Raw genomic sequence first — 23457 nt, 5'->3', positions numbered from 1 at the left:
AAAGGTACTACAAAAAAGGAAAAGTCTGGCCAATATACCCTGCTTCCCCATTACCCCTCAATCTACTCCTTTTTACTTATACCAAACCAATCTTATTAAATTAGATCTCTGACTTCGTTCTACTCATATGACGCAGGCTACGATAGACCGATATTTAAATTAGATTGAGACCAAACAAAAAGACTTACAAATAAAAAGTTGATTTTTTTCTTTTATCTGTGACTATTTCTTTTTGGTTATCACAATTATAGTCTGCCGTAATAGTAGTTTGGATGTGTAACATCCTACAAAAGAACTAAATATTGTAAGTCCGCGATCTGTTTGCAGAATTTGTTTTTACTGAATTATATTTTAGGCACTGACCGGTTTTTGTTTAGGAAGTATGGTTTTTCTCTCTCCTGACTTAAGGATGTTCGCTCCACTTGTTTTTGAATTTTTGCTAGATATTCGGAATCCTCTGGTTTTATCTATGTAGTGCTATTAAAAATATTGCCCACTAACCCCTACTTGTCTTTCCATAATTTGATTACATATAGTTTAAAATGTCATTTTTGAAATTCTTATAAAATCCTTGTTCTTTTTTCACCTTTTTTGAAAGAAAAAAGGTGCCATATATACATTGTAAATGTAAGAAAAATCTAGAGAGAATTATTTCCCGTCAAATTTTCAATGGCTTATATCTCAAAAACAAGCACCGATTGTTTAACATTTCTTACCGATATAACATGTTACTTTTATTATTCTTCCCTTAGTTTATTTATTTTGTATTTACATTGTATCATAGGTCAAATTTATTTGTTCAGTGTATGTTCAATGGTGTTAATATGTCCTTTGATTGAGTTAAGCTATTTCAGTTGATATTTTATAGTGTGTCTTTCTATGTTGTGATGTTACACTATTGTTTCAGAAAAAGGGTGAAGGTTTGGTACCATTAAAACGTTTAAACCCGCTGCATTTGTTTGCACCTGTCCTAAGTCAGGAATCTGATGTTCAGTAGTTGTCGTTTGTTGATGTGGTTCATAAGTGTTTCTTGTTTCTCGTTTTTTATATAGATTAGATCGTTGGTTTTCCCGTTTGAATGGTTTTACACTAGTAATTTTTTTGGGGCCCTTTATAGCTTACTGTTCGGTGTGAGCCAAGGCTCCGTGTTGAAGACCGTACTGTGACCTATAATGGTTTACTTTTATAAATTTTGACTTGGATGGAGAGTTGTCTCATTGGCACTCATACCACATCTTCTTATATCTATACACGGACCATTCATTTTTTTCTGCTTTTTTAGTTTCTTTATTCATATACTATCAATTTATAACAGTCTTTTAAAAAGCTTCTTATTTTGAAACAGAGTAGCTAACAAAAAAAAAAGCTATTTCTCAATAACATACAGTAACTAGAAAATATTTTTACGACATGCAATGATTAATTCATTTCCTCCTAATTTTCAATGCAAACAAAGTATTTTGTTCACTTTCCTTCTAAACAAGGAATTATTTAGATTATATATTCAAGAAATTTTTAATTAAACAATACAATTGTATAAAAAAAAACTCCCCCACAAAAGATGAATGGTCGGTGTTTTATTGAACTTTTGAAATTTTGCCCTTACAACAAATAAAACAGTTGTTAGTAGTTTTAAGACATATGAATATATTTAGGATGATAAGGTTAAAGTAACCATTTTTCCTTTCTATTTTATGAAATTGTTTGCTATGTAGTTTATTTCGCATATTTGTAAACTGGTAACGCGTTGATATGTACACCATATCACCCTTGTTATTATCTGTATAGGTATTCATATCATCTTTACATTACAAGACGCCGTAGAGAAAACAAGTTGTTATTTGCAATTCGCCGTACTGAAAACAATAACTGTTTTGGCCCATATTCTTTAGAAAACATCCTTTTGATAGCGAATTTCAGTGATTATGAAGTCACACTATCATAATCTAAAAATTTGACAGGAAAAAAATGAGAAACAGTTGAATATCTGGCAGGAGGGACGTGGGAGAGCAATCGACCTCGAAATGCTCTGGTACCAAGTGCACTGTTTTGAAGTATAACAGAAAATCTTGTCTTTGTTTGCTACTTGTTGGCATAAAATATTAAGCCACTATCTATCAAAAAATCGTTTCGTAAGCGGTAACCTCATCAAAACGGTAGAAAGGGTTTAGATTAAAGTATTTCTTACCTTGTTTTTTTTCTCCTTTCTCTCCGCTTCGTTGGTACCCAATTTCCGGTGGCGATGATACACAATGATACATGTTGTACATGAAAATATTATTTCAGCATGTTCTAGTGTTTTTGTTTTGTGGATCTTGTATTATATAAAAAATCAAAATGTGTGGTATTTCTACGCACCGGAAATAAAGTTGGTTTCAACATTTTTTCATCTTATATTTCAATTAGTTTCATAATAGAAAAAAAAGTTTAATACAATTAATATCTTTTAAACATTTTAATGATTGTTTTTAAAGGAAAATCTTAAAATAAAAGAAAGTACAAATACAAGGTAAAAAATAATTCAACAATAACTTATAAATTTATTATTGTGACTTTATTTCCTGTGACTTTTCCTCCCACATTCATCAATAAGAAGGTAGGACAGAAGGTCACAAGAACAAATTAAAGGAAGTCACAAATTAGTTTTTAGATAATTTTTTGGCAAAGATTTTAAAAGAACTTCTTAAACTTTTACATATTGAATATATTTGTAGTAAAACATCAATAATTATACATTTTTGCTAGGAAAACAAAATATCCAAAGGATTTATTGACTTGCTTCATGGCACCGAGAAATATATATCCTTTGTATGGTTTAAATTTATGAAATCTCTATTCAAAAATGCTAGTATAAAAAATAAGGAGACATGGTATAACTGCCAATGAAACAACTATCTACCAGAGTTCAAATGACAAAGATAAATCAATGATAGGTCACCGTACAACCTTCAACAACGAGAAAAAGCCATATCGTATAGTCAGCTATTATAAAAGGCCCCGACATGAAATATGTGAAACATTTCAAACGAGAAAACTAACGACCTTATCTATACAATACAATTTACGAAAAACAAATATGTCAGACACGAACCAACGACAAACAAACATTTTAATTTTGAATTTCTGTCCTGACAATTTTATTACTTTAAAATTTTATGAATTACAATAAATTCTTCTATGTGGAAGTATTTGGTTTATATTAGAACCTACAATTTGATGTAATTTTACTGTAGACAATGATAGAAAAAAACTAAGAGTTTCATTGTATATCACCAGAAAGTTGAAAAAAGGAGAAAAATACAGTCACTGCTGTTTCTCATATTGCGATATAAGATGGAATTGTTTTTGTTTAAAACATTTTTATTCTTATAATTTATCCACAGCAGAGCCCTCTACATTCTCTGCTATGGATAAATTGATTCCCTGTAAAAATTAATTTTAATAAGTTTAGCCCCAACATATCTTTATGGTCCTGTCCCCAACCTGGAACTTTGTCAGTGGTAATCAGTGTTATCATTTGCCTTGTTTTAATGTTTCTATTCTTATTTCGTGAATTTAGTGACGATGGTAGTTTTGTCAATGTCTCTATTTAAGCTATAAGTGTTTTTTTCAAATGACTACATAAGCTATTTTGTGTTGTTGGATTGCGGTCGCGTTGATTTATACCATTATCTCCTCTTATTCATATTTATTTCCAAATAATGCCGGTGACATACATTTTGTCAGAGGTTTTGATAGGAATTTTTATACAGGTCAAGGCAAATCATGTATTTGAAATCCTTCCATGACACAATAATGCCTTTAATACATATAGTTTTTTAATCATGAAGTCAGCATTTAAAAGGATATCTATTTTAATATAACAATTGAAAAAATTCACGGTAAACGAAAGAATCAAAGTGTACATAAATATTGCAAAAGAACACACACACGCACACGCACAACTTAATTTAAAAACTTACTAATCATTGCTTCATATTTTACTGGATAATCAGAGTTCTATGGAAGTTGCATGTTGAGTGCAACTTTCGATACGAAACCATATTGAAATCTTGAAGAAAACCTACTTACTGCAATAATATAACATACATCCTGTATTTTCAACAAATTTCAATTTTTCTAGGAGAAAAACTTTCAAAAGAAAAAATGTTCCGATTGTAAAATATATGTTCCGATCGTAAAATATATGTTTCCATGGGAAGAACAATTGTTCCCATAGAAAAAAAAATGTTCCCATAGGAAGAATAAATGTTCCCATGGGAAGACAAATTGTTCCCATGGGAAAAGGTAAATTCCCATGGGAACTTTTTGTATTCTTGTTTTCCCATGGGAACTTAAAATTCCTATGGGAAACGTCTTTCTCAGATGGGAACTTTAAATTTCCCATGTGAACTTCTAATATTCACATGGGAATTTTTAAATTTCCCATGGGAAATGTACTTTTAATCAGCTGTAGTGACAACAGTGACATCGTGGGACATAAGGGAAATTTCTTTTTTTAATTATCTATCACTTGCAATTTTTTTTATCTTGTAAAACAACAAAATCAGATTTGCCTATTCTGGTGTGGCAAATTTGTCTCGCACAGTGTTAATTACTAAACTGCAGTTAGATTACAGGTCTTGCAATGCAAGGTTATATGTGTAAATTGTTTCATGAAAAAAGGTATAGTAATACAGAAATATTTCAAAGTTTGCAAATTTGTGTTTGTTTTCAGGAAAAAACCATGATAAAGACTCATTTGATGATTGGGTCGTTGTTTAAATTTTTTTTTGGACTATTTGATTTTAACCTGTGCAGATCACAGCTTCAAAAAAGACGAAAAATGCCAAAAACCATACACACGTATATAATACGTATATAACGATCCAGAATTTTTTTAATACCCTCTCTGAGGAAATTTTCACAAATTGTGTACTATATAAGGTTTTCAAACCCTTTACATCGTATGCAAGAAGTAGCTTGTTTTGTTACGTATTATATATGGAAAACGATTTTTCTATTTTTGTATTTGTTTTACTTTTTTCGCATCGTTTTTTTTTCTCAAGAAAACGGGGGTGCTGTGATATAGATTTTTTTAAATGCTAAAGACCAGCTATATAATGCGATTATATTTTTAATGTTTTACTAAATAGGTAACAATTTTTTGACACATAAAACATAAATATGAATAAAAGAAGATGCAATTACATCAATAAAACAGCAACCTAACAACACACAACTGAACGGTATGAAATTCGCTGTTTTTACTGTATAAGATTTTAAGTTTTAGTATACACCATTTCGACGTGCAAGGTATGGTGTTTTAATGATGACGGCATTATAGTGAAGTGTATTAGCAGAAACAAATAGAACTTTAGCACGGGACTTTCTCCAACACAGGCCTGCGTTAAATAGGCGAGTTACAGTGTTGTGCAATCCCGTCAATCCGAGTAGATGTACATTTTATATCACAGAATGGTATTGGCAACAGACGAAGGATAGCATAACTTCATCGTAAACTATTCAAACTGCTAAAGTCAGAGTTACACTGACATAACCATTCCGTAAGGGGGAAAACAAGTCGTAAGTCGAAGTTGACGTCAGTATGGTACCAGATGTAACAAAACTGTGGAGAGACATTCCACTTAGTTGGCCATACAGAGAGGAAGACAATTCAATTAATCGTCTAATGAAATAAACAGTGAGATGATATGTGAAATCGGTCTACACCGCAGTGTAAGAGGAAGAATCAAATGTTACCACTGCCGAAGGAGCAGTTAAAGTAATTACACACAGACAAAATATTACAGAACAAAGACAATTGCATATTAAAAACGGCTCTTTTTAGAGTCACAAACCAGTCTGAATATTGTTGATTTAAAAACATATGATCGATCAAGAATGAAGAAGATTTTTATTTATTTTTCTCTTCTTTTAGTTTTCGCTTTTTATTTCTCCAGAAAATTAGTTAGACCTACGAAGAGCGTGCAATTTTTTGGTTTTCGTTCATTATTTTGTACATAATTCAGGCCGTTAGTTTTCTCGTTTGAATTGTTTTACATTTGTCATTTCGGGGCCTTTTATAGCTGACTATGCGGTATGGGTTTTGCTCATTGTTGAAGGCCGTACGGTGACCTATAGTTGTTAATTACTATGTCATTTGGTCTCTTGTAGAGAGATGTCTCATTGGCAATCATATCAAATCTTATTTTTATAAGTATGTTTGCGCTAATTTCCCAAAATGATTGTTTGTGTGTTAATTCTTTTATTTTTTGCATGACACCCAGAAGGTAAAGAACCATTAAATCGGGCCCAGTCACAAAGAACATACAAGAAAGTAGTACATATCTTAATCAAAATAGTTCCTACGCATAGCTGAAACTTTGTCAAAAGTAAAAACAAATGGGTAATTTTGGTATCAAATGAAAGCTCCACGTCTTTGGATCACTGTAGAACCCTTGATGAAAGTTTGACATGAATAATAAAATAAATATATGAAATTATGATAGGGGCATATTTGCCCTGTTACTCAAATCAGAAGTATCTGTTTCATACTACCCAATTTTCGGGAACCAGTGCGCTCTAATATGCAATTAAAGATATATTGAATTTTTCAGTACAGTCAAGTCGTCCGGTTAAGTTTTAGTTTTGCTGTGAAATCACTGCCACTTTATTTGAACTTGAGACAAAATAATTATAAATGCTTACAATTGCATAATTTAACATAGAAAGAGATGGGCTATGTGTATCAGTGGTTTAAATACCATAAAACAGGTTTGAAGCAAGTGCGTGTCTGCGTTTCTGTGAAATTCTTCCTCTCTTTACTCAGAAAATACCAAAAAAAGCAAGTGTTTAAGAAGACTAGACACATATGCAATAACTTAACCATGTTTACGATGTGATTTTCTGACACAATGACTTCAATAAGCATGACATATTTGCCATTGGACGTTAAGCAGAAAACAATCAAATTAATCTGCTATCTTTGAATCAAAGCAACATTGGCTGTGCTATCAGATTTGTATGATACAAAACAATTCAGTCATCAGTACACACGGAAAATTAAGTGCTGCGTGAATTGAAGTGAGAAGTGAGGTATACGTCAATGAGACAGCAACCTAACTACAGCAATAACCGTAAGACATCTAGAAGGAGACGTTTAGTCTTCAACAATAGACAGGTGTCCTCATAATATGTCTTATAAGTGCTATCAGATTTGTATATTATTTTTTTTTTCAGCCAGCAGTGTACAGTACATGGATAATGAAGTGTGAAATAGAGGTCAGGAGTGGGTTATACGTCAGTGAAACAGCAGCCCAACGACAGAAATAAACATCTGGATGCAGACATATAGTCTTCGACAAATAGACAGATGACTACACAATATGTCTCGCTCTTAGTTGTCTCGATTCAATGAAATGTATATATATAAATTCAACAGAAACAATCAAAGATCTGCTATTAACACTCAATTCTCTAAATAAAGGGTTTTATGGACTTTAGCGGACATTTGTAATGGACTTTAGCGGTGTTGTGGACATTACATGAATTGTGGACTTTAACGGTGCCACAGTGCATGTCCCAAATCAGGAGCATTTAGTTCAGGAATTGTCGTTGGTTCATGTCTGTCATATTTGTTCTTCATTAATTGTTTTGTTATAGACTAGGCCTGTAATTTTCTCAATTAAATTGTTTCATATTTTTTATGTCGGGGCCTAGTATAGCAGATAATACGGTATAGGTTTTCTTATTGTCGATGGCCGTACGGTTGCCTATAATTGCTTACATCCACTGAATTTGAACTTTGGAGGATAGTTGTCTCATTGGCAATCATACCACATCTCCTTATTTTTTATGTCAAATGCACATTCATGTTCTGAATGTAATGTACAATTCATGAAATTTGCTCTTAAAATGGCAATGAAGGTTATTGAATATTTGTTTTATGTTTTCTTTGTTCCAATAAACAAGGAATTTAAACTTAGCAAACACATGCAACTAAACGTACAGAAAAACAAACAGAACATATGCTTGACAGATTGAACACCATTTTGGAGGAGACAAACATTGACTGTAATGTTTTGATACAGATTTTGCATGTTAATCGCAGAGAGAGAGACCCAAAAATATAATGGCCATTGTTCATGAACGGACTGAAAAGGATATTGCCTGGCTACGAAACAGATTTTTCCTCACGTCCTAAACAAGAAACCAATTTGAGGTGGCGTACTAACTTTTTGGCACCTTCTAATAAACTTTTTTTTTTCTTCGACATTCGGTAAAAAATCAGATTCAATATGCGAAGGAAACTGTTTTTTTAAAGTGGATGCTGTTGCAAAAAAAAAAAGAGAAGCAGAGCATGAAAACGGTTAATTGGTAAATGTGCAATAGTAGATGTCATCCAAATTTACAATCATGGTAGTTTGTGAAAATAAATGATTTGTACTATAGTATTGTGCTTAACATTTTGATATTTATGTTTATTAAGATGTTTAAATATAATTTCATAGGATAAGTACATAGTCTCATCATTCCAGTTATTATATATAATCCCTGACATTTTCTAGTGATTATGCATAATTCCTGAAAAATTTTGGTGATCATATATACTCACTTATCCCTACAAAAATGTCAGGGATTATACATAATCCCTAATTATACACATTTAATGTAACATATACACTTTTGTTAAAGACCTGTTTTGACCTCTGGATGTCTATACGTTTTTTGTTTGGTTGGTTTGATTCCTCATTGATGTTTACACCATAGTTCCTTTTGTATCAAATCAAATCGTATGCATGTTATTTCTTTATTATAAATGTTTCTTTTTATTTAAACTATTACATGTAACTTGTATTTCTTTCAGTTTTACTTCTCTTTCAGTTTTACGAATCTTGAACTCTTTTATTTTCCTGCTCCTTGTCTTTTCTAAAATGATATCAAACATGTTTTTTTTTTATTAAAAACCTAATTTCCTTCCAATAAAGAAAATCTGAAATATACTATGTAATTATGCTAAAATAAATTTTTAAAAACCACCATTTTCCCAAATCCAATAAACTATAAAAAGTAATCAATTTGTCCCAAATCTAAAATAAAAAAAAACAATAAATTAATGATATCTAATGGGGACAGTAATGGTCCTCTTACCAAACAGTGGTGAAAATGTAACTAACAGTAATTCAGCAATACGCACAGTTATATATACAATACGATGATTTCTCCTTATAGAGCTTTCTTACAATTTGACGAAAGGTACATACGCTTGACGAATCATACGAAAGACCCGTTTGAGGGATCGTTTATTTTGACTTTTGATTTCTTTTTATGTATTACTAATATTAATCAAGGATTTATTTGTATAAAGTTTATGTAAGTGTTTATTTCCTTGCAGCTGCCATTTGTCACTTTATCTCTTATTCTTGACTTATTTATTGATGTCTGCAAATTGTTTAACCGCGGTGTTTTGATAGTCTACTTTATCTGATAAATCAGGCGTGACAAACTTGAGGTCAATCCTCCCCAACACCGTCTATAGTTATCAGAGAGTTTGTTTTAAGTAGCAGTTGAAATTATGTATAGGAAATAGATAAACATGTTTATTTTTGTAACAATTTTATTTGTATTTATTGATCCGCCATCCGCCCCTAACACCTCCGAGATTGTGGATTGTGCTTTGGCAACATGATATGAAGGCAATGTAATAATGGATTTTACCCATTATTTACTTGTCACAAAATTATTACCTGCGTTCTCAGGCAGCCCTGAATAAAACGGGTAACTAGGCAGCCCTCTCGTCGGGTGAACGAATCATTTGTTTGTCCATTTGACAGTTCTTTTGGATACATGTTTTAGTGTGCAAATGGTTTTTTCACTCGAGGTTATCCGTCTCAGGTTGCAAAGTGAGCCCATACCCTCTAAGCATGGGCTGGACCAGCGCTCAACATGAAGGTATATAATTTAAGAGTAGGTATTAAATATACTTGAGTTACCTATGTTTGACATGTGATGGGTCAGCTCTCAACATGTCACGCGTACAGAGGTATAATATTTCGAAGTAACACGTGTTCTTCGAATTATGCTTCGAGCTCTTGTCAATACTCTCTTTTAAAGGCTCTCTTTGCTATTAAGTTCACATTGTTTGAGGTTTCATTCAATACTCTACGAGTTATGCTTCTGAAGATGTATACTCAAGCAGCTCGTAACTTTTTCCTTATGGTCTAAGTTATTTGAAGTCACAGTAATACATCTACACTCTATCGTCTATTGCAGTTGCAGCGATAGATGCTCGAATAATGTGAATTTAATTTCTTTATTGATAAATGTATTTTATTTATTTTTTAAATACATATCAATCATAAGCATGTTGCCCGTAACGCCAATTTTTATAATACTTTATATTTGTATTTATTGTGTTTTTATTTTGTTATGTATAGATTATTACATGGCATTTTTCATATCAGACCCTTTATCGGCCCTAGGTCATAATATCAGCCCAAGAGCCGCAGTCTCGAGGGCTGATATCATGAACGAGGGCCGATAAAGGGTCTGATATGATAAATGACATGTAATTATCTTTTTATCATATACTTCAACAGAAGAAATACAGACAAGAACTATTAATTAAAATTTTGTCTTTCCATTAATTTTAAGATAATAATTTACAGACAACCAAATACAAATTTCTTAACTTTAATTGTTTTTATTCATATTACAAGCATTTTATTTATCTTGTCACAACAATTATCATGTTCTTAGTTTGAAATTTGCTCCTCAACCATTTTGTGAAAAGCCTTAAATCACTTGCGGTTTTCCGCACTGTGTTGTCGTTTTCGAACAAATTTCCGGATATGCACGAAGTTGCATGTGATAAACGTCACGGAAATTAACGGAAAGGCATGTGATAACATTCCGGAAGCAGTCAATAAAGGTTCCTTTATCAGCCCGCTGAGGAAATTCTTAGGAATCTGATCAATAAACCTAGTAATCCTTTCACAGCCTTTTAATATTTTTAAATGTTATTGAACTGTAAAATTTTAGTAATATTTAATACAAGTATATGATAAGTATATATATTAAATATTTTTCATTTTTGAAATATTTTGATTTTTTCCATTGGATTATTATTATTATTATTATTATTATTATTATTATTATTATTATTATTATCTTAATTGAAATTTCTTCATCAGTCGTTCTTAGTCTGCTTACATAACAGGTTTGATTAATAGCGCGGAGATGCTTCTAACACACATTAAATCTTAAATCAGCTGGGGAAAGGTCATCATCCATTCATATCTTTGTTTGAAAGAAACACGGCACATATATATGGCGTTTCGCCTCAATGTTTGGACATCAAGGACCATTCACTGCATGCAACGACATACGTCAAACTTAATTTTTTATGCGACATAGTTATTTTGTGACGTACGATGTAAAACAAATATTCCAGGGTGAAGGGTAAATTATATACACAATTAAGCCAGTTTAACCGCAACACCCAAGTTTTATCAGTATAACTGTTTTTTTCCTTCTCGCAGATTTTTTTTTTTATAAATTTTTCCATTCATTGTAGTTTCTTTGTCTTGTACATGTAAATGTCGATGATACACGTTGACAATTTGTTGATGGCGTACTCATTAATAAATAAAAAATAATTGTGAATATTGTCGTTAAATTTAGAGTATCATACTGCCAGAATTTCATTAAAATGTTAATAGTTTAAACATGTAAAAAAACGCATGCTTGAACAATTCCTGCGCAAATGTGTGTAATCATGGTTAACCTAAGCAACTTATCGGACGTAAGTGTATAGTTTATACTATTTTTCTTTATTTCCAGATATTAAATGCATATCTTACTTGCGATATGCTTAACTTTTTAAAGATACATTTCATTCAGGAAAGAATGCCGTTTTATCCGATAAAACAAAGACACTCAATGTTATTGTGGTAATGTTCAACATACTCCCTTTAAGTTCGTTCGTATCTTTCGTCAAAATGTAAGAAAGCTCTTATAATGCCGGTCACCTGATGATGATAATCAAATATTTGAGAGTCGATTATAAAGAGGTCTTTTTTAAACTTATTTCATGCAATTGTTAAAAAGGGTGGTGAAGATAACATTGAAGGAGTCATTGATTTAGTATTAAAAAAAATTTCCAACATATATTGGTGGCCTTCGGCTGTTTTCTGCTCTTTGGTCGGCTTGTTGTCTCTTTGACACATTCCCCGCTTCCATTCTCAATTTTGTATATAGTAGAAATAACAATAACGTTAATAAAATACTTACAGCGCAACTATTGCATTTACAATGTGAATTATTGCAAGATCCGATGGCGGCACAACCATTTAGCATACCTAAACAACAACCTTTACATCCGTTATCATCGAGGTTTCCATTAGAACAGAATGTGCTTGTACATGTCGAATGGGGTTCTTGTATGGCTAACAAATAAAATGTATTTATTGCAATAAAAATTATCAACGGCTTACACCTTTTAAGACTCAGACAATGTGGTTAACTAAATGAAAATAAATGCTGCTATCTGGAAACTGCAAAGTACAAATAGAGAGAGAAATATCAAGTGCAACAAACAGACAGGTCAATGGATAAAATAAAATTAGTGCAATATGAATGCACATACTGTAGTGAGGCTGAAGCATTGTACGTGCACAGAAACTTACCCATTTTTTTTCAGTCCACGCCATATGTTAAGTACAACACACAATATAAATCTGCACTTAATGACCATGCGCAAAACTCGTGTCGTATTAGCTATTAAAGGTCTCAGGATAACAAAATCTGAGCCAATTTAATAGTAAAGAAAAAACTGCCTGATTTAAGTGAACAACATTAAACGATAAACAAATATAACAGACAGTAACCAGCGACAACCACCGGACTACAGGCCTCTTGCTTTATACAAGCACATACAGAATGTGGCGGGGTTCAATATTTTCATAAAGATCTAGAACTAAACGTAATAAAAAACAGGAGTAAATGTATCAGAAAAACGGATGAATCAATCTTATAACTGCCTGATTTAAGCTAACAACATTTAACGATAAACAAATATAATTTCTGATTTCTGGATAAAAACAAATAAAAACAAATATAACAGACAGTAACCAACAACCACCGGACTATAGGCCTCTTGCTTTATACAAGCACATACAGAATGTGACGGGGTTCAATATTTTCATAAAGATCTAGAACTAAACGTAATAAAAACAGGAGTAAACGTATCAGAAAAACGGATAAATCAATCTTATAATTGCAGAAGGTTTTCAATGCATGTAATTGTTTAACCAACGCCGTTTAATTGGGCATCATTAGGACATTCCAATAAATGTGTATATCGTTTATTTTAATGTTGAACTGTCGAATTTTGTAAATCATCGGAAACAAAACTAATTCACAGTGTTCCTTATTTATTCTTTTATCATTTAACTATTCATTTAGTGTTTAATGTTTATAGCTGTTATAAACAATAACCACATTATGTATTAATAAAATTAAGATCCACTTTCTCTCGAAAGTAGGCACGGTGTAACATTGTAAATTCTTTTTTTTTTTGTGATTTTGTAGTAATATAAAAAAAATCTATTTCTACAAAAAAGTAGGAAACCTAGATACAAATGTAATTTCTTGTCATGAAAACTCATACTCTATGAAGATTGATTGATTGTTGGTGTTTTAACGCCAATTTTAGGCGCCACTTTTGGGTTATTTCGTGGCGGTCAGTTTTTATGGGTGGAGGAAGCCGGAGTGCCCGGAGAAAACCACCGACCTTCGATAGGAAAACTGACAATCCTAGCCAATTAAGATTGGAGTCGAGTGCACCCGCACGAGCGGGGTTCGAACTCACAACCTCAGTGTTGACTGGCTAGTGATTACATAGTAGAACTACTTAGACCACTTGGCCACCGAGGCTCCCATACTTTATGAAGAACCATACCGATATCCATAACAAGTACATCGAAAATGATATTAGCAAAATTGCTTGGCGTTTTTTACTGATTACATATTTGCTGAGTTTCATGTATTGATATCTCAGCACACAGTCGATATTCCAATGAGTATGAATTGTGCACTACTGCTGACTGATTCATTCTTGTACTCATATAAAGCAGACTTCATACAGAAAAAAATTTAAAGACAAAAAGAAAAAAAACATCATGCAAAATTCTTTTGTTTCACTTTCAAATATATTTGGGATGTCCTATTTCTCAATTATCCAAATTTCAGTAGATGCTTGCATCTCATTTATTCCAGTGGATATTAGAACTACAAAGTCTGCTTAAAATTTTGATGTTTTTCTCGATATTGATGGCAACTTCACACTAGAAATAATGACACACGTGTTGATTCCAACCTTCCAATTGTCAACTTCCAAGCAGTAATATACCATTATCTAAATCGTATTATGTTAAAATATATCAATTAATCACGCACATGTACGTTCATGGTCTACAGACTTATTTAGTAGTGCATGTTCGGTACACAATAACTGCTCCAACAGGGTTATAAGGAAGAATGACTGACACACACACTTTTTACGATCATGGTCAAGAATTTGTTGACCATATGATATATATGTATTTACTCTCACTAGCGACATGTTTTCGTAGTTTTAGATTCTTAGATACCAGAATTGTTGTCTAATCTATTGTTTTACAGGTCGTGTCCTATTCCTAAATGTTACATATTAATTGAGTGTGGATTAGTACGGCGAATGATTCATGCATAACAGAAGACGCTTATCTCGTCGATGCGCCCGTTCTCACTACTTTTGGAGTTCGTGGGATTCCATCAGTCTTTGTTTGTTACTTTTATTATGTGTTCTTCGTCGATTTATGAGAATCTAATATCGGTTAATAACTGTTGATTAAGGTGGCTGGAGTGTCTTCCTCTATCTTGGATTTTGAAGTAGCAGATAACAATTGGTCTAGATCTTTAATGAAATGTGCAAATTTTGAGAGTAGTAATACTATGTAATTCATGTGTAATACTTTTCATGTTAATGTAGAACATCATGTGTTCTATCATATTTACGGCTGTATTTTCTAAAAACACAATATTTTTGTTTGATTAATTTTTTTTCAACTTTGCCACATCAGGGAAAATAATTCAGATAGTAGGGGAGATACCTCAGATAAAGTAATTTTTATAATAGAAAATGTTGTGAATTTACCTATTTTAATATGTAGCAAGAAAACAAGTCCATTTTTTCTTTTTCTTATCTGAAAGCATGTTATAAGAGCTATCTTCTCACATTTAATCTCAAAATTCTATGATGTAGTTTTCTTTTTATTACACAAAATTTGATTTTCCATGCATAATCTATACAAAATCCGACAATTTTGCACAACCTGTAGCGTGAAAAAAAGTCCAGTGACCCATACTTTTTATTATATTTTGGAAAAAGGCATGACAAAAACTACATCCCCATCCACCTTAAATTGTGTACGAAATTTCAAAATGAAAATGTTAACTTTTAACTGAGAAATGTCAATTTTAACTTAGAAATTTCAATTTGGAAGTAAGAAATGTTTAAAGGGAAATGAGATTATTAAAAATATAATATCCTACCAGTATTTCATATCATTGGGTCATGTATCAATTGGTTAAATAAAATGCCTTACAAGTACACCTATCACAATGACAGGCAGTTACTCCATTCAATACACTGCATCTTCCACCAGAACTACATCCCTGACCAATACAACATCCATTACAAGCAGCGCTGTCTTTGGTGCTAGAACAGAAGTTGTCAGTACATATCCCTTGAATGGACTCTTTTACACCTAATCGAAAACAAAAATAAAATTTCACCTATTCATTTAAAGGACATATACTAATGGAAATGGTTATTCCGGATTCGGTTTTTTAAATATTTTTAATTCTTCTTTCAGTTCTTTTCTGCATTTTTTTCTCTTAGATTTCTGGATAAAAACGTCAAAAAAAACTGAAAGAGATTTGTACATTTTACAAAAAGAAACTATAGAGTAAAATGAGGATTTTTCAATATTATGCCTTAGAAGTAATGTAGCATCACACAGTTTCAATTTTGTTTCCTTCAAATTTTGATGCCCGGTCAATTATTTAAAATATGGACAATTTTATGCAATAAAATTAATTTAAGGTACTAGTAGCATATCAATTACAAAACATTGCAAAGGATTTACCTGAACATGCCATCTTTGCACAGTTCTAATTGGTATAGCCATACCCAACATAGATTCAGAATATTCTATAAAACTACTTTCTCCATTGTTTGAACTCAGAAACTGTGATGTAATTTAACGGAAAAATGAGACGAAAAGCACCAGATTTTATTTTAATATAACCTTTTGAAAGAAATAGAAATGCATGCTTTTGACAAAATTTAGTTGCAATAAGGGCAATTTCCACGCCTCTTTTGTAATTTAATGGGAAATGAATGCAAAGGATAAAAAAACAAAAAAATATACTTCATATCATAAATCATTTGAAATCCAAGGAATATTTTGATAACATCAGGTCCGAAAATTTGCTTTTCTGGTAGGTCGTGCATTTTACCGAAATAGTTATAGATGAAATGACTTAACAGACGTACGGAATTTCCGTCATACATGTATGTATAAAAATGTTAAACATTAACGATCATGCTCAATTTTTAAGAAAGTTAGAAGGGTCAATTGGATTGTATGTCCTACTTGTTCATTGCTAACAAAACGATTATACGCTATAAAACCAGGTTTAATCCACCATTTTTAAAAGAAGGAAATAATACAATAATACAAAGATATTTTTTATTGCATGCATTAATCATCAACCTGTAGGATTTCAATATTACTCGAACACTCAATCTAGCAGACCATTTTTTCTATAACGTAGCCAATAGTCGAGATAAATCGTACAGGCAGCTTTAGGAAGAAAAACTTTCAATAACTAAACACTTATTACCGAAGGACGTGGTCCTTTCATAAGTAATATTTTGTCCGTATGACAATTCTGCATAATACAGAAATATAAATCATCAGTTTTGAAGATAAATTTTGTAATTTTTTCATTAATATCAATATACGAGTCGACCAGTGTATCGATGTGTTGGTGCTAAGAACAGCTTCAAGGTCCGATGATGATATTGGTTATACCAACAAAAACGAGTAAATGTTTTCTTTTTTTTTTTATAGTCAATGTCGGAATCATAAATATATAATTTTAATCTGGTTAGTAAGCACCAAAAGTATATATCATATGGAATCTTTTAATGGATTTATTTTTATTGTTTCTGTTATGGTTTAGGTCGGATGATCTGTTATGTCTTATCGTTTGTAGTCAAAATAATTATAAAATTGCCTTTCAATACCATTATCGTCATGAAACTTGTTTGGACCAATATAGTGAAAATAATTGTATAAAGTTCCAGATTGCATGTTAGTTACGTAAGCGCGTCACTGTTTTTGATATCCTGTGGTGTTTTTCGTTTATGGATAATATGTTCGTTGTTGTTCTGTGGTTTGTATGTTGTGTCGACTATTATATTATTTGTTTGTGCGTTTCTCTGTCATGAATATTCTTGCGTGTGTTTGTGCTGTATTTCTGTAACGTAGTGTTTTAGCGATATTTTTTAACATTGTCATATAAGCGGGAGGTTTGGCATGCCATGTAACCAGGTTCAACCCACCATTTTTTTCTCAAAATGTCCTGTACCAAGTCAAGAATATGGCAGTTGTTATCAAATAGTTCGTTTCTATGTGTGTTGGCGTTTGATTTTGTTGCACTTCAGTGTTCCTGTTGTTCATTTGTTTTCCTCTTATAGTTGATGTGTTTCCCTCGATTTTTGTTTGTAACCCGGATTTGTTTTCTCTAAATCGATTCATGACTTTTGAACACCGGTATACTACTGTTGCCTTTATTTAAAGAACTATATGTTCTTACCTACTGCAAGAACAATAAGAACGAAAAGTAAGACTGTATTATTCATGTTGAAGAGTTCCTGAAATATAAGGATTACAGTTATAAAATATATATTTTACTTTGCACGATCATGGTAATTGTAACAGTTATACAAAGCACTTGCAACACAGTAAATTAAGTTTCAATGAAAAATCCGAAAAATAGTTCAAATAAGAATCAGGAATTCAAAAGTCATTCAAATACCATGTTATGTATACTTAATTATAAGCCTCCTATCTTTTCAAAACGTTTTTACAACTACTGGGTCGATGCCACTGCTTGTGGACTATTTTCACAGAGAAAGTTAGCAGCCCAGTATCGCCCAGTTGAAGCTCCTGTATTGACCTCAAATATCATTGATGTGGTCATTTTCTTGAAATCAACTTTTCAAAACACACCAAAAACATTCGAAACACTAAGTTTTTCCTATCCCATGCACAGATAGTCTTAGTTAGATGTGGCATCACTTTTAGGAATTTTTTGATTCTCAATACTCTTTAATTTCGTAAATAATTTTAGCCTCCAAACTGTTTGATTTGAATGCAGCTTATAAATATTAAGTAGACGAAATGCACATCTAATATACTAATTTATAATTAACATGGCTTTGTCAATTTATTTTTGACTTATGAGTTTGAATATCCCTTTGGTATCTTTCGTCTCTCTTTAAGAAGCCTTACAACTTGAAAAGTGTTTGTGTCTGTAACAATATTTTCCGTCGTGTGTTTCAAATTTTATATCTGTTGAATAGTATTAATCGCTTTGCTGTTTAAAAGGGTTTTCATTAAACGCGGAAATGAGATTTTTTTAAAGATTTGTAAACACTTTTTCTTCATTTTTGTTACTATAAAACAACTTTCAAAAAAAAACTAATAGAATCTGACCGACCTTGCATTAATGTCAAAGACTTGTAATTTGTGTATGTCTTATTGTGTGTGTCATACTTACTTCAAATGTATTTAAAACTTTAAATATGAAAACCATAAAAGTATAACTTTCTGTTGATACACTTTTTTTTCGACACACTCCAGTTTGTTATACGTATCATTAATTTTTATAACTGATGTAAAAAATTCTTTTTTTTCCAACTAGTGTTATCGAAACTAATTTTTACAGTATAGTACATGTATAAACTATTATTATTTAATTGGTTTTATAGTTGTGTAACAAATTCATTGTTAAATGAAATTAAAAGGCACAGACACCTAATGTTACCTTTGTAATTGATGAAAAGGAAAAATCAGGAGTATCTTTTTTATAAATACCTTTGTTCCTTTCACAAAGCTCTACATACAGAAAAATAAAAAAAACAAGCTTTCATTTCCAAGCCATCGAATAATAATTTTTTTTTGCAAAATCTGTAAAAAGCACACTTGTAAACTAATGTTGATATGCAACAGCAATTTTGAATCTTTAAAAGACCGAACAATAAATTATTGAGTCACCTTCAGTCTTTAAGTCAATTTTCTGACTTAATGCAGTAATTTCAGTACTGTTTAGACAATTCGCTTCCAGTTTGTTCAGATTTGTTCAGTCTAAATTCAGACTGATCTGTATTTGGTATTTATCTGTACACATTAGCATCACACTGTAATGTCTGAAAAGCAACTGAATAGTACTGAATTGACTGCAAGCTAATTGTCTTATTACCCCAGTGGATAAATCTAAAAATTGACCAGTTCATTGTCATAAATGTAATACTTGGAAAATTTTGTTTCGTTCTCAGGGATAGAATACTTATTGTAATTGTATAGAATGATTAGAGATTATAAAAAGACTAAACATGACTGAATCATTTATTGTTCAGACTTCTCAAATGATGTTAAGGTAAAAATGACCAATTAAGACTGAAATTAATTTACTAATGCCATATCATAGAGTCCTTTATACAAATCCCCGAAATAACAAAATGTGAAACAATTCAGACGAAAAAACTCCCTAATTTATGAGCAAAACTATAAACGAAAAACAAATATGACAGACACCAAACCCAACCACTGAATTACCAAGGTTTTGAATTGGGCAGGCACATTTAGCGTACAGGTACAGTTAATCCTCCAAACAAAATAGTTGTATCGATGAAAGAGTTAAGTAAAAGTTTTAAGTAATATAAGATAACAAAATCTTCGACAGAATAATTTACCAGTTATACATAGATAACGTTCATTGAAATCTAAAACGTCACTACAGAAAAAAACAAAACGAGCGAGTTGAGAAATATACAAGTTAACAAGGTGCAAAATGAGCATCACCGTCTTATTTCTATGTTGTGTTTTGCGTACTGTTGTTTGTGTTTTGGTCGTTTTTCATTTTTTGCCATGACAATTTCAGTGAATGTTCAACTTTTGAGTTAGAATATCCATTTGGTATCTTTCGCCCGCCTTTTGTCGTCAACTTTCGTTTTGAGTTTTCTGTATGAAACTGAAATATCCAAATCGACGAATAGACATTTATCGTTAATATTATACTTATTTTAAGTTAGTTCCCTTGGGTAATTCAAAAGTATAAAAATAGAATTTTTGATTATTCAAATCAAAATTATCTTCAGGTAACGGTATGTTTTGTTACATTTATCGATTAAAGGAAAATTAGACTGAATTTTGCCATAAACTGTGATGCGTATCCATACAGAAACACGTCTGTTGCAAAAGTGGCGCAAATGTTGCCCACAAACATGTTTACAACCTGTCGATAAAATTATTGCAAAAACGTACATAGATGTTTTCAAGGAGAAAAATGAAAGCTTTAATCATCACATAACAGTTCTAGTAAGTATATCTGGATATATACGTGTATGCATTACACAAAACAGCTTTTTAACAAACCAACATATTTGTTTTCATATTGTGACAACATAACTATCGATAGTCTTAGCAACGTTGTAATAATTCAATAAAAAGTACCAGTGGTTTGTTTTTTTGAGCACTCCATATTCCATACACATACACATCAAGAGTTTTACTGAAGCCTGTTCATATAGTACTAAAAGCTCATGTCGAGAGTGGACCTCGGTGGCTGAGTGGTTTAAGTACTTTATCTATAGTATCACTGGCCCTGTCCATGTTGTTATAAGTTCTAACCTCGCATTTGGATGACGTATTTGACTCCAATCTTAACTGACTAGAATTGCCGAAGATCGGTGGTCGTCTCAGAGCAGTCTGGCTTCCTCCACGAAATAGCCAATAGTGCTGAAATTGGCTTTAACACCAAATAATTAATCAATTCCTATCGAGAGTTATTTACGAAAACAAGTCAAAACTGATGCAATAATAAATATTCTGTGTACCATAGAAGTGTCCAATTGCCCTCGCCTTTGACCCTGAAACCATTTCTCTTTGATGTTAATTAGAAATTAAACAAAATTGATATCTACAATACAAATTTCAGTATTGCCAAAGAATGGAGCCGTAATGGAATCCGTAATTATGCTTAAACACTGCTAATTTAAAATTTTCCCATATCTAAAGATAAAATTAAAAACATAAAGACAAGAAAAAAAGTTTCATCAAACTTCATCAAATTGAATACACCAAGTAAAACAATAGGTTCATTCATTTTGGTCCTTTTAAAAATTGTGTAATTTTAGACTGTTCAAATCATTGACAGTCTAGATCGGAACGTATAAATAATTTAAGAGTATATCACACAAACATTACAACGTATAGTTACATTTGGCTTTGAACTAGCTTTCAGTAACTGCGAGTAACCTTAGATCGGTACCTAGTGTATTAAGTCTTTTCATTTTTTGTTTTTGTGTATTGTGTCGATTTGACGATGTTTACAGTTGTCCTGTTGCACCTCTGTTCCGTGTTAGGGGCGGTTTAGAGCTCGCATACATGTTTATCCTACCACATTCTGTTAATGTCAGTCCCAAGTCAGGAGCCCATAATTCAGTGGTGGTTGTAGCTTGTTGTTTTTCATATTTGTTTTTCGTTTATTGTTTTGTACATAACTCAAGTCATTCCACTTGTCGTTTGAATTGTTTAAATTTATATTAACTTATGTCGGGTTTCTTTATAGCTGACTTTATGGTATGGGTTTCGCTGATTGTTGAAGGCTGTGTAGTTGATTATAATTGCTTAAATGAACTTTGGTCGTTTTCTAGAGGATAGCTGTCAAAATGACAATCATACCACATCTACTTATTATACTAGACTTCTGAATATTTGTCAGTGTAAATACACATTTAACAAAATAGAATAGCATCATTCGACTTAATACAATTTACAAGCATCCACAGTATTTTCAAACTTGGTTTTTTAGTAAAGAATATAAATTCAACAGAAACACACCAACGAATTGTCTTAAAACCACGAAGAGACAACGACAACAACCAACAACCCTTCTCAAAGTGACTGGTTTACAAATTTTAATTGGACTGATTCGAATCATAATTTTTAGCTAAAGCAGAATGTTGGATTCGTCCTTTTTATTTGCACTAAGTAGTTTATGGATGTTAAAATCTAATAAATCGATTTAGAAGATACAAATCATGATAATAAATTAAACAAACTCTTAGGGAATCGCATGACATCCAAAAGGAGCGAGATCGCGTTAGAGTCTCTATATATGCATCCACACTCAGCCAAAATGTTTCAATCGAGAATATCAGATCAGACGCTTAAGACAGTTGTTGCCTGGTTGAGTTTAAACGTTCGTTTTGATTGCTGACATAATAAAAGTAACAATTTTAAAAATAAAGAAATAGGTATTTTTATTGTTTGAATTTTATTTACTTGATAATTTCTGAACCTTTAACATTAACGATATAGACTTCTGGATTAATTTGGTACTTACTTTGTTTCGGTTTGTTATTTTCTGCTTTTCGAGGGAGGGAAGCTTTATGTAAGAAGGTTTTATCAAATTTACTGCTGTAAGGTATACAGTTTTTAGTACATAGAGGATGCGGTTATGCGTCAAAGATACATTTTAAAGACGACTACATCCTTTCTAAGGAATAATATTGTCAGTTTAACGGATTATATCTAAATATCCTCGGATGGAAACTATCAAAAAATAGGCATTTAAAATGTTTTAGAGTGAACGAGTATATTGTTTAAAATAATAATAATAAGAGTAAACATCTACAGTGGTATCAACATGTTTAAATTTCTGCATTCATTGCAATTAATAGAAAAATAATGTTTATTTATATGAATAAAAAGTTAAATCACTGCATTGATAAATCATCAAGTGTCCACTTACCGTATTAAAATTTTGTGCACAAAGTCCATCCTGACTTCTAAATTTCATTAATATAGTGCCTTTTACAAAACACATGATTAATAGGATAATAAAATAATGGGGGTTATGAGTTGGGAGGAATTTATCATTACCGTCATATTACATGTAGTAAAGTTCAATGGGCGAAGTTTGTTTACCTTTATTTATTCTGTTTAAATCTAGACATAATTAGTAAGGATCATTTATGAAATGATTTTGTTATATGTCTTGTACGCAAACAAACAGAACACTAATCTTTTGCATACTTTCAGCCCTGAAATGTAATGCATGGTTGTGCTCATGTGA

The 23457-nt window shown here is 31.7% G+C and overlaps 2 protein-coding genes across 2 annotated transcripts in view; both read right to left on the bottom strand.

Moving 5' to 3' along the window:
* The window catches only part of LOC127723979 (keratin-associated protein 5-4-like), a 273781-nt gene that overhangs the window by 19388 nt on the left and 230936 nt on the right, over positions 1-23457 (bottom strand). The window lies entirely within an intron of this gene.
* On the bottom strand, positions 8778-23198 carry LOC127723978 (keratin-associated protein 17-1-like). The gene is made up of 5 exons (XM_052230686.1): positions 23134-23198; positions 17911-17968; positions 15630-15791; positions 12274-12428; positions 8778-8910 (listed from the first exon to the last, which is right to left on the bottom strand). The coding sequence occupies exons 1-5, from the start codon at positions 23179-23181 to the stop codon at positions 8887-8889; spliced, it is 447 nt and encodes a 148-aa protein (XP_052086646.1). The 5' UTR covers positions 23182-23198; the 3' UTR covers positions 8778-8886.

Source organism: Mytilus californianus, unplaced genomic scaffold (assembly GCF_021869535.1).
Source record: "Mytilus californianus isolate M0D057914Y unplaced genomic scaffold, xbMytCali1.0.p SCAF_14, whole genome shotgun sequence".
Taxonomy (NCBI): Eukaryota; Metazoa; Mollusca; class Bivalvia; order Mytilida; family Mytilidae; genus Mytilus; species Mytilus californianus.
The sequence above is the reverse complement of the archived record's forward strand: the minus strand, read 5'-3'. Positions and strand labels throughout refer to the sequence as shown.